Below are 12903 nucleotides of genomic sequence, written 5' to 3'. Positions count from 1 at the left end.
TTTTTTTTTTTTTTTTTTTTTTTGATGTTTGTTTATTTTTGAGAGTGCACAAGCTGGGAAGGGGCAGAGAGAAAGGGGAACCAAAGATTCGAAGCAGGCTCTGTACTGACAGCAGTGAGCCCGATGCGGGGTTCGAACTCATGTACCCGGAGATCATGACCTGAGCTGAAGTCAGACACTCAACTGACTGAGCCACCCAGGCACCCCAAGTTCGGTCATTTAAATAATGGTAGAGAAACTTAGTGGAAATGGCCATTCGCTGATTGGAAGTAAGGAATTGAGGTTCAGGTGCACCTGTGTGGCTTAGTCTGTTGAGCTCAGGTGATAACCTCACGGTTGGGGAGTTAGAGCCCCGCATCAGCTCCCTGCTTGTCAGCACAGAGGCGGCTTTGGATCCTCTGTTCCCCTCTGTCTGCCCCTCTCCCACTTACGCGCTTTCTCAAATAAACATTAACAAAAAAAGGAATTGAGGTTCAAAAGGTCAGGACTATTGAGGAAAGTTGGTGGGGGAAGATAGGAGTCTTAAGTTTGGAGATAGTGAGGAATTGGTATTCTCGGTCCTGAAAACTTAAGGAATACTTTTAGAACACTGGGAGTTTACAACTTGAGTCATGGAGAAAAACATTTCTGAATACTTAAGGGATAGTCTTTTTTTTTTTTAATTGAGGTATAATTGACATATAACATTAGCTTCAGGTGTACAACATAATGGTATTTGTGTGTATTGTGAAATGATCACAATTAATTTAGTTAACATGTCACCATATGTAGTTACAAAGTTAAATTTTTTTCTTATGATGAGAACTTCTAAGATTAGCAACTTTCAAATATACAGTACAGTATTAACTGTAGTCACCATACTATACATCTTAACTTATTTTATAACTGGAAGTTCATACCTTTTGACCCCCTTCCCTTATTTTGCTCACCTTCACCCCCACCTCTCCTCTGTTAACCACCAGTCTGTCCTCTGTGTATGAGCTCAGTTTTTGCTTTGTTTAGATTCCATATATAACTAAGATCATGTAATATTTATTTTTCTCTGACTTATTTCACTTAGCGTAGTGCCCTCAAGGTCAATTCATGTTGCAAATGGCACGATTCCACCTTTTTTTTTTAATGAACAAATAGTGTTCCTGTTTGTGTGTGTACCACAATTTCTTTATCCATTCATCCATCAATGACCTTAAGACTTCTTAAGGTGAAGTATTTTTCCTGCTATTTCTTTATACTTGTACCTACTTTAGTCTCAAAAAAGGGATCATATACTTTACATGAGTCACACATTTTAAAATTTGTCCTACGGGGGCGCCTGGGTGGCGCAGTCGGTTAAGCGTCGATTTCAGCCAGGTCACGATCTCGCGGTCCGTGAGTTCGAGCCCCGCGTCAGGCTCTGGGCTGATGGCTCGGAGCCTGGAGCCTGTTTCCGATTCTGTGTCTCCCTCTCTCTCTGCCCCTCCCCCGTTCATGCTCTGTCTCTCTCTGTCCCAAAAATAAATAAACGTTGAAAAAAAAATTAAAAAAAAAATAAAATTTGTCCTACGGCCATACTTAGATATTTGCCAGTCAAATTTGCCGTTTCCCACCACTGCCCAAAAAAGTCCTTATTTATGCTTGTAACAAATATTGGCGTATATTTCTGTTACCATTCTACTACCTTGGGAAGAAAAGAAAGATTACTTTGTGTTTCTTTTTATCTGTTTCAACTACATTGACACCAAACCTAGTTTCTTTGTGTGATTAAAACATTTAATCATTGTAAATAACTGGCTAATTTTATCCAAAATTGTTCCTGTTTTATTCGCTTGTTTAGAGATCGTTATTATAGAAACTTATTTTTGTTGCTATTACCAGTCACAGTCTTTAAAACTGATAAATCCTTTCTAACGCTGATACATTTTCTTTGGCTTCAAGCTTGCAGATCAGTTTTGTAATGCCATTGGAGTGTTGCAGCAGTGTGGCCCTCCTGCCTCTTTTAGTAATATTCAGACAGCAATTAACAAAGATCAGCCAGCTAATCCTACAGAAGGTAAATAGATTATAGATTTTCTTGGCTTCTCTTAGTTTGACCCTCATATATTATGATCCTTTAAAATTAAACTTATTGAGAAATATAGCTTCATTATGGCTTTCTTAAAATCTGGTTGTTTGAGAATATTACTGCAAATTTTGTTATAAAATAAATGAATTTGTTACAGTCAATTTATATTACATCTCATATTTCTGTTCATGTCAAATAACGGATGGTTACTCCTTTAGAAATGAATGTGTGTGATTTTACCTGAATTTCACTTGAGGGACCTTCATAAAGAAGGCATCCCATTTACAGATTCCTTCATTCAAGTGACTGGCATATTGTCCTAAAAAATGAAATGATTATGTTTAATTGCCAATTTGAGTTAATAGTAAAGCTAATTCTCAAATATGTAACAGGATTGGTGTGTTAAAATTTAATCATTTGAAGCCCAGTACAGAAAAAGTTTATGAAATTTCCTGGTTTTATTAGCCTTGAATTTAGTTTCTGTTTCTGAAAACTTGAGATTCCCTAATACTCTAAATTAGTAATATCTTTCTTTAGAATATGCCCAGCTTTTTGCGGCACTGATTGCACGAACAGCAAAAGACATTGATGTTTTGATAGATTCATTACCCAGTGAAGAATCTACAGCTGCATTACAGGTAAAAATTTCTTTTCCTTTCAGAAATTTGCTAGTAGAGAATTTCAATTAAAGGTGATAGATTTTTTTTAAGATTTATTTTTTTTTTTAAGTTTATTTATTGTTGAGGCAGAGGGAGACAGAGCATGAACGGGGGAGGGTCAGAGAGAGAGAGGGAGACACAGAATCTGAAACAGGCTCCAGGCTCTGAGCCATCAGCCCAGAGCCCGATGCAGGGCTCGAACTCACGGACCGCGAGATCGTGACCTGAGCTGAAGTCGGACGCTTAACCGACTGAGCTACCCAGGCGCCCCTTAAGATTTATTTTTTAAAGTAATCTCTGTACCCAGTGTGGGGCTTGAACTCATGACCCTGAGATTAAGAGTCACATGCTGCTCTGACTGATCCAACCAAGTGCCCCAAAGGAGATTTAACATTTTTTGTTATAATATTCAAAGTTTCCTTAAGATTAATTTTTTTTAATTTTTACTTTTATTTTTTTAATGTTTATTTTCAAGAGAGGGAGAGAGAGAGAGAGCATGATCAGGGGAGGGGCAGAGAGAGGGAGGGAGACAAAGGGTCTGAAGCAAGCTGTGCTGTGTGCTGACACAGCAGAGAGCTGATGCAGGGCTCGAACCCACAAACCATGAGATCATGACCTGAGCCGAAGTTTGGATGCTCAACCAGCTGAGCCACCAGGTGCCCCAAGATTAAATTTTAAAATGGAAGTTTTGTTGTGAAGTATTGCAGTCTGTTAAAGACCTAGCTGAATACATATAATTGTCTAATTTTGAGTTATAAGGAAACTTCCTGTTTTCCTCTATTTGGCTCTTTTCCTAGCAGAGAATAAGAGGAGGGTGGCATTCTGGGTGTGGAGTAGCATAGTAGTGTCCCAAAGCAGTATGGAAGAGAGTCACATGTAGACATCTGGAGATTTGAAAATTTCATTCTTTTAAATAATTCATACAAGGAAAACTCTTTTTTTAAAAAAAAATTTTTTTTTCAACGTTTATTTATTTTTGGGACAGAGAGAGACAGAGCATGAACAGGGGAGGGGCAGAGAGAGAGGGAGACACAGAATCGGAAACAGGCTCCAGGCTCTGAGCCATCAGCCCAGAGCCCGACGCGGGGCTCGAACTCACGGAGCGCGAGATCGTGACCTGGCTGAAGTCGGGCGCTTAACCGACTGCGCCACCCAGGCGCCCCCATACAAGGAAAACTCTTAAAAGTTATCTGATTTTAGAATTTCTGCCACCAAAAAAATCTATCATACTGGTTGCAGAGTCATCCAGATTTAAATGTAAATACTTCTACAGTTTTGTTGTTTTTTTTGTTTTTGTTTTTGTTTTTTTACCTTCTTAGCTTTCACTACAAGTTTTTCTCTCAAAAGATTTTAAATTTGTGTCTTACAAAGGCTGCTAGCTTGTATAAGCTGGAAGAAGAAAACCATGAAGCTGCTACATGTCTGGAGGATGTTGTTTATCGAGGGGACATGCTTCTGGAAAAGATACAAAGTGCACTTGCTGATATTGCGCAGTCACAGCTGAAGACAAGGAGTGGTACCCATAGCCAGTCTCTTCCAGACTCATAGTACCAGTATGTACCCTGTGTCTGAGAAAAGAACTATTTCAGTGCCATTAAGAATTCTGCATCAAATTTAGATGTAAGCCTTACCAACAGTTACAGAAACATTAAGCACTAGGACACGTTAACTTTTTAGCTATTTTTTAATAGTGTTCTATTTTCACTCTTGATAAATAAGCCTCTAAAAATTGGAATTGAACCAGCTTTAAACCATCATTATACTATCATTTTTTTTATTATCAGAATTAAATTATTGAGGCAGATATTGCATTAATGGTTATAATTAAACAGATGTACTTTAAAATTCTATTGTGACATTTCTATCTTTATTCTTATCAAATTTCTACAGTCTTTTTACAAATCAAAATATCCCTTAAGCCAGAGGAGAGGTGGTAAGTGCAGAGATATGGGACATTTCAATTTAAACTGATGCCCTTCTGCCTCTTCAGAGATGACATTATATACATTTGGAGCTTGGGCCAGGAAAGTTTCTGAAGCCATGTTTCTTTTAAGAAGCATGTGGCTGGATGAGAGTTTAGATCCCTTTTATGGAAACATTCCTCATTTTCCAGAACCTCATACCCATTCTAGTTCATCTCCACATGTGTTTCTACTAAGAAATTGTCTTCTCTGTAGAATTCCCATGCTATTATGACAACACTTTTCTTCATCGTGAACTATCCTTTTTCATAGCTTTTGACCTGCTTTTTCCTTCCTAATTTGTGTGGTGAAGTATGTTCCCTGAGTCATCAGTTCCTTCTCTTCCTTCTTATGTATCTGAAGGTCCTGGTTCTGACTTGTTAACCTGTCAACCTTTATTCCTGTGTTCTAATCTGACAAAAACATAATTCTACTACATTACTTTATCATTTTATGCATTCCACCTTACTTTGTTATTGCTAACATTTGTGTATTACCAAGTATGATTACGCATCCAACTTTTGGTTCTCCTTGAACCTACTGATTATTTCTACTAGAAAGCTGGAGTTGAAATGTTTCCACATTGTAACTGGTTCTGTCTCCTGAGGCTACATTTTTCAGAATATCCTGAGCTCCATTTCCTACAATCTGTTACTATCCTGAGTTTAAGAAAGTGCAAGAACAGTAGTCTCAGATTCTGCTTGTCATCCCCATCATAATCAAGCTCTTCCACAGTTCTTGAAAAATACTGCTTAGAGGCACATTTTAACTCTAAAGTAAAATTTATAGAGTCATTAATTTTTAAAGTTAAATGTTCTCCATACTAATAAATATTTAAAATGTTAGGTTTATTCTCTCTGGCATCACTTAAAATCATTTTACTTTTAGACACTAGCATGAGATAGAAGATAAGGAACTCACAAAGTAATATTCAAAGTACTGAACCCTATTCAATACAATTAACCCAGAGAGAGAAGTATGAAAAGTTCTAGCCGTAGGCTGATAGACTATTATTTATCCTTACCTGAGAGAGATTTTCTTTTGAAATTACCTGTTTTTACCATTTAAGGTGTTATAGAAAAATGACAATGCACATATTGAACTATTTATAAAGAATGTATGGAATAATTCATAAAGACTGTGTATAGCAGCTTCTCTTGGCCATCATTTTGTGGACAGGGCTGTTGGATAAGAAGTCCTCAAAGTTGAAATGGGGGTATGGGCAGTGATGATTTTGCTGTCCAGCACATGGCTTTGGGAGGACAAAAAACAATGGGTGTCTGTGTCTTTCATCTCCTGGTTGCTGCCTACCTTTCCCTTCTACCCAGATCTAAGTTGTTTTAAGGAGAAAAATTCTTAAAGATGGGGCCATGGTCTCTCTCTTCCAAAAGGACCATAGACCCAATATCCCTGTTGGAATTTTCCGGAGAACTAAAGGAAAGGAGGGACACAAACTTTCATGGCTTTGTTGGATATGGGTGCCCAAGTTACTGTCATACCTGGTCTACTGGGGAGAAGGGACACACAAGTTCAACCTTGGGTCTAGGCAAAGTAACCAGTGAGGAAGTTAAATATAACTTTAGGGCTAAATATAACTTTGAGGCTGTCCTGGTAACACTGTGGTCATGGCTTCTATGAATGTATTATTGGAGTAGACACCCTGTACACTTGTCATTCCCCACACCAATGCCAGAAAAGATACTCCCATTCAGGACATGGCTAAAGGTAGAGAGGTAGTTGTGTGACATGTAAAACAGTGCCCAACCCATCTCCCTGTCTTTTGCCTGTGGGTAACCTGGCTACTGACAATTTAATGAACGCTGTGCTCCTAGAAAACAGTTAGCAGTTTGGTTCCTCCTTCCTGTTTTATTCCAGGCAATGGCTTATTGCAAAGAACCATCTTTTCCCATATGACTTTGTTCACCTGTGACGAAGCTAGACCCAGATCTCCCAATTCCCATTCTTTGTCTCATAAATGGTTAGTTGATCTCTTTGTTCCCAAAGACCAATCTGGACAAAATACCCTCTAATGACTTGATCAAACTTTAGGCTTCTCCCCGCATAAGCCCCTGAATTTTAATCCACCCTCAGCTTGAGCCTGCACTGGATGTGGAATAGTCTCTCCTGAGTGACACCTCGCACAAATTAACTGATGACTAAAAGACTTTCCCTGATCAACTGTCCCATTATATCACCTGCTTATCTCCTTCACACTCGGATTTTTCATTCATTGTTTATATACTCCTTTCTATAAAAAGCTCTGTTCCACCTGATCTTTGAGACAATTGCAGATCTTATGGTCAGAGCATTCTCCTTATTTCCACAATCTTTTCCAATAAAGTCTTTCTGTACCTAAATCTGGATTTGTTTTTACTTAACACCACTCACCTGTGTAGGACAAAACCTCATCTACTCTCATAACAGAGCCCTGGAGACTAAGGCTGGGGCAAAGGGGACTGAGGCACTCATTCACTGTGAAGTAATAAGAAAGCTATCAGAACATCTATGTGTATAGTTAGGATAAAAAATATAAAGAAAATAATAAATATTAAAAACCCAACCCTGTGAGGTGTAAATAACTCAGATGAAAGAGGAAATTATAACGGCAGTTAGGACATAATTCGGAACTTAATGAAAATATTACATATAGAAACTTGTGGGGAGCGGAGCAGGCACACAGGGGAGGTGACCTCATGGCAGGTAATGAATCATCATTAGTCAAGATGTTCTTTAGCACCTGAGCCTCCCTGCTTTAAAAAGGAACCACCCAGTGCTCACTTTGGCAGCACATATACTAACATTGGAATGATACAGAGAAGATCAGCACGGCCCCTGTGCAAGGATGACGCGTAAAAAGGAACCACCCAAAGAGAAAGACTTTTGAAACCCAAGGCTCAGGGGTCTGCACAGCAACCTTAATAGGAGCTGTGAATCCAGAGCTCTTCGTAAACCTGACAAACCTATAATGGCTTTTGCACTGATAACCCTTTCGCTTTGGGCAACTTGGACTGGTTATCTACAGTGTGACACTAGAGAATACAAAGAAACTCTAGGAAGCTATTGATAGGCACAGTTACACGAGGAGGAAAAACATCTAAATGGGATTAATAGTGATGGATACCGAAGGAGCTTTGTTAAGGACTCTAACATCTTTGAATGAGTGTATGCACAGCATCATGCTTCTCATTCTAGAAAATGTCAATGAGGAAAGAGGTTAGCAGTTGGAACCAGGCCGCTAGAGTACATTTCATCCCTTCAGAGCAGCAGCATCATTCTTTTTTCACAGCAAGAGCTTCTCAATTTTTTTCTTTTATTAAGTTCTTGTATAAAAGTGCCATGAGAATGGAAGTCATTTTTCGTTAATTATTAAGTTCTATATATATAAAAAAAAGTACTTAGTGCTGTTAAAAAGAAAGAAAAGGAAGAGAAAGAAAAAAAAGAAAAACTTGTAGCATCTTCTAAGCATTTAGGAGAAAATGCAAGTATTACCTTCCTTGCTTATATTAGGAAAGAAGAGGCTGAAAATTCATGAGCTAAGCTTCCAACTGAAAGAAGGACGTAATAAAGGCAACAGAAGAAATTAAGAACCATACCATGAGAAAATAAGGAAAGCCCAAAGTTGGGCTTCAAAGAGTGATAAAATCAGGGCACCTGGGTGGCTCGGTTAAGCAACCGACTCTTGAGCTCATGTCATGATCTCACAGGTCGTGAGATCAGGCCGCACATCAGGCTCTAGGCTGACAGCATGGTGCCTGCTTGGGATTCTCTCTCTTCCTCTCTTTCCCTCCCTTGCTAGCCCTATCTCTCTCAAAATAATAAACATTTTTTTTAAAAAGAGTAATAAAATTGACAACTTAGGCAAGTTTGATTAGAAAAAAAGATGATGTAAACAATAAGAACTGTTAAAGTCCTATGCCTTGATTTTAAAATATTGAGAAAATTTGAATAATGTTATGTGCTAATGAATTTGAAAAGTTTTGATAAAAGGACTTAGAAAAAAATAGTGTAGCAAATAGGCTCAGTGAGATATATAAATCATGGTCATATAACCTTTAAAAAATTCAGTTAATAGTCAAAACTCTTCCCCACGAATAAAGCACCAAGCCCAGAGAGTTTTATTAGTGAGTTTTGTTAAACATTCAGCGAGAAAAATGCCAGTTTCACATAAAAGAAAGCTCATTACCAAAATCTCATGGAAAGTACAGAAGTAAAAATTAAAACCAATCTCAATCATGAATATGCAAAAATATTAGCAAATTAAAAGCCATTAGATATTAAAAAATTGAACGTATCACACATCTATGTTTAACCCCAGGGATACAAGGCAGTTTTATCTTTATAAATTACTTTGTATTTTTATGAATTCTAAAATGCCCACCATTGTTTTTTCTTAATTGTATCTTAAATTGGAATATTCAATGGATAGTTGTTTTTTCCTTCCTTATTGGAACACATAATGGTATGCTTTATAATTGGTAGAATCTTTGATTTGATCAAAAATTGTAATTTGTCACAGTAGATTAAAATCAGAATTGTATGATCATGTAACTTGACACGAGAAAAGCATTTGATAAAATCCAACATCTATTTATGAAAAAACTTTTTGCAAAAGAGAAACAAAAGAATATTTATTTATTTATTTATTTATTTTATTTATTTTAAAAATTTGCCTCCAAGTTAGTTAGCATATAGTGCAACAATGATTTCAGGAGTGGATTCCAGTGATTCATCCTCTCACCCAGTGCTCATCCCAAGTGTCTTCCTTAATGCTCCTTACCCATTTAGCCCATCCATCCTCCCACAATCCCTCCAGCAACCCTCTGTTTGTTCTCTGTATTTAAGAGTCTGTTTTGTCCACCTCCCTGTTTTTATATTATTTTTGGTTCCCTTCCCTTATGTTCATCTGTTTTGTATCTTAAATTCCTCATATGAGTGAAGTCATATGATACTTGTCTTGCTGTGACTAACTTTGTTTAGCATAATACCCTCTGGTTCCATCTATGTAGTTGCAAATGGCAAGATTTCATTCTTTTTGATTGCTGAGTAATACTCCATTGTATGTGTGTATACCACATCTTCTTTACCCATTCATCTGTCAGTGGACATTTGGGCTCTTTCCATACTTTGGCTATTGTCGATGGCGCTGTTATAAACATTGGGGTGCATGTGCCCTTTCAAAACAGCATACCTGTATCCCTTGGATAAATACCTAGTAATGCAACTGCTGGGTTATAGGATAGTTCTATTTTTTATTTTTTTATTAAACCTTCATACTGTTTTCCAGAGTGGTTACACCAGTTTGCATTCCCACCAGCAGTGCAAAAGAGATCCTCACAAAAGAATTTTAAAATATGAAGGGTACAAAATACAGTGAACATCATATTGAAAGGTCAGATGCATTCTCTTTAAGTTTGAGAACAAGACAAGGATGATTGCTAGAAACATAACTACTCATCTTTGTGCTGATAGTCCTAATCAATGCATCTAAGCATGAAAAGGAAATAAAAATTATAAGATGGGGAAAAAAGGAAACAAAACTCTTATTTAAAGATAAAATAGTACCTGGAGAAAACCCAAGAAGATTCCATAGATGTATTTTGGAAGGGTTGTTAGACATGAAAACGATGTGCAATACAACAGCAACAAATGGTAGAAAAAAAAACCTTCTGATACCATCTTCCGGGGTGCCTGGGTGGCTCAGTTGGTTAAGCATCCAACTCTTGATTTCGGCTCAGGTCATGATCTCACAATTCATGAATTTGAGACCCGAGTCATGCTCTGCACTGACAGCATGGGGCCTGCTTGGGATTCTCTCTCTCTCTCTCTCCCTCTCTCTCTGCCCCTCCCCACTTGCATGCATGCACGCACGCCCACTCTCTCAGAAATAAATAAACATAACATTTTTTCCATAGTACAAAAAATGATGTTTCAAGGAATAAGATACAACTAAAATGTAAGACTTTTAGGGAGAAACAGAACAAAAATTAAGGAAAAAATTGAAAACAATTTTAAAGTATTTTTTAAAAACCTAAAGAAATAAAGTAATACCATCTTTATGGAACAGAAGAGTCAATATTGTAAATATGTCAATTTTCCTCAACAGGTTTATAGATTTAATACAATTTTAACTAGGTTTTCAATTGAGATTTATGCAGAAATTGACAAGTTATTTCTAAAATTTATGTGGAAGTACAAAATGTCAACAGAAATCAAGATACTTATGAGAAAAGATAACGTAAGGACAGAGCTTGCTTTAATAATAATTAAGACAGCATATATTAGTACAGGGATGGACAAACAGACCAATGCAAGAGAACAGAGATATCTAACAGAAATCCACACACATAGGAAAATTTGATTTGTGACAAAGGTAATGCTACAAATCACTGGAGGAAAGAATAAACTGGTGTAGAACATTGGTTATATGTATGCCGTATATTAAAGCCATTGCCTACGAGGTTTCTTTTTGGGGTGATGAAAATGGTCTAGAGTTACATAGTCATGATAGCTCTGTGAATATACTAAAGACACTGAATTGTATACTGTAAAAAGATTAATTTTATAGTATGTGAATTATATGTTAATAAAACCATTATTTAAAAAAATCCATGTCAGGTAGATTGAAAACATATGTGAAGGACAAATTTTTTTGAAGACCTAAGGAAAATATTTTTATGCTGTCAAGATAGGAATTTTTAAAAATAGATATGAAAAGTTCACATCATAAAGGAAAATAGCACAAAAATTACAGTAAGCAATATGTGTCAGACACGGTTTCAAACTTACAAATATTAACTCATTTAGGAAAGGTTAAACTCAACTGGATTAAAATTTAGAACTTCTGTTCATCAGAAGACTCCATAAAGAGAAAATGCAAGCCCAACTTGGAAGCAGTTATTTGCATAATCTGTAACTGCACAAAAGGTTAGTATCTAGACTATGTAAAGCCCTCCTATGAGTTAATAAGAATCAATTGGAAAAAGATGAATAATGCATTAGAAAAACTACAAAACAGTCGTTTCATAGTAGAGAAATGGCCAATAAAGAAGCAAAAAATGCTCCACCTCATTAGTAATCAGAGAAATTTGCATCTGGCTTTCTAGGTCTTTAGGAAGTTTCACTTTTCAAGGCAGAAAGACAAAACATACTTATTTTTTAATTTAATGCTTTGCTAGCTTGATTTATAAATGTTATACATTTGGATATGTGGTCCATGGGTTTCCATGTATTCTTGACCAGAGCTACACGTTCAGGGCAAGCCTATAAATGTATGTTTATATAACCTAAAGAAAAGGAGATTCCAAAGGTAAAATTCAGGACAGTGATTACTCTCTGGTGGGAAAGGAATGCCGTTTGGAAGGGCACAGAGGAATTCTTAAGGTAATGTAATAGTATTCTTGAACTGGGAGATATGTATTTAGTAAAACAATAATGCAAACTATATTTAAAGGTCATGTTTTCAATAATAGGGTATAAATCAGCCCAGTTTTAAGCAAAATAGTATATTGTTTCATCTGTGTTTGAATTTAGGCAAAACCGGTTTGCTCTTAGCTATTGCTGGAAGAGGCTGTTCAATCTTCCTCCACATGGAAGGACTAACGTTCTGTCCCCCATGTTCCTTAAAAGTTCAACGGTAGGTAGACTTTAGAGAGACGAGCTTCCTGTTACCATGTCCCTGCTTCTCATCCTGTCTCTGCCTATTTGGGATTTTCTTTTCTTTTCCCTTCTGGTTGCTCAAGAAAGGCCTCAGGTGGTAGGAAAACTCCATTAAGGCACTGATGCTGAAGGTTGGATCATCTGAGACCAAACAGATAGCAATCTTTCACCACAAGAGGGCAGTTTGACCCTGACTTTTGGTTCTATTCATGAAGTAGTTGGATGGGATGTTTTGTGACCCAGAGAGATACATGGGGATTAACTAGTTGGGTAGCAGTAGCCACAAATTAGGATTCCCCTGGAATCCACTCAAAGCTAGTGTCCTCCTGGTGTTAATAATTTGAATGTGATGAACAAATGTTGTTTATTTTCACCTGAAAACAAAAGGGCAGGGACACAACTTCATGGCTCATCATGGATTAAGTACTAGCTTTAACCACAAAGGAAGGTACTTGAGCACTTATTCTGGATGGTAAATTATCTTTTATGTGCATGTTTGTGTGTGTCTCTGTGTGTGTGTGTGTGTGTGTGTGTGTGTGTGTGTGTTAGGTGTGTGTGTTAGGCCACACATCAGAAATCTTTTACA

The 12903-nt window shown here is 37.1% G+C and overlaps 1 protein-coding gene and 1 non-coding gene across 4 annotated transcripts in view; both read left to right on the top strand.

The window, feature by feature from the left end:
• Window positions 1-7018, top strand: part of MED21 (mediator complex subunit 21) — a 9597-nt gene extending 2579 nt beyond the window's left edge. Inside the window, exons 2-4 of one of the 3 annotated variants that reach the window (XM_040488596.1) lie at window positions 1915-2029; window positions 2579-2679; window positions 4072-7018. In XM_040488596.1, the coding sequence (XP_040344530.1) occupies window positions 1915-2029; window positions 2579-2679; window positions 4072-4248 (393 nt within the window). In that variant the 3' untranslated portion in view covers window positions 4249-7018. Of the gene's footprint in view, window positions 1-1914; window positions 2030-2562; window positions 2680-4047 lie in introns of those variants that run through there. The other 2 variants (XM_040488595.1, XM_040488597.1) reach the window with 2 other exon arrangements.
• A 413-nt stretch (window positions 7019-7431) lies between these two features.
• LOC121039119 (U6 spliceosomal RNA) lies at window positions 7432-7543 on the top strand. The gene has a single exon (XR_005794637.1). It is a non-coding gene; the product is annotated as a U6 spliceosomal RNA (small nuclear RNA).
• Window positions 7544-12903: the final 5360 nt, after the last annotated feature.

The sequence above is a fragment of the Herpailurus yagouaroundi genome, unplaced genomic scaffold, assembly GCF_014898765.1.
Source record: "Herpailurus yagouaroundi ecotype Mexico unplaced genomic scaffold, PumYag 166, whole genome shotgun sequence".
Classification (NCBI taxonomy): domain Eukaryota; kingdom Metazoa; phylum Chordata; class Mammalia; order Carnivora; family Felidae; genus Herpailurus; species Herpailurus yagouaroundi.
Note: the sequence above shows the minus strand (reverse complement) of the source record. Positions and strands in the feature narration are given on the sequence as shown.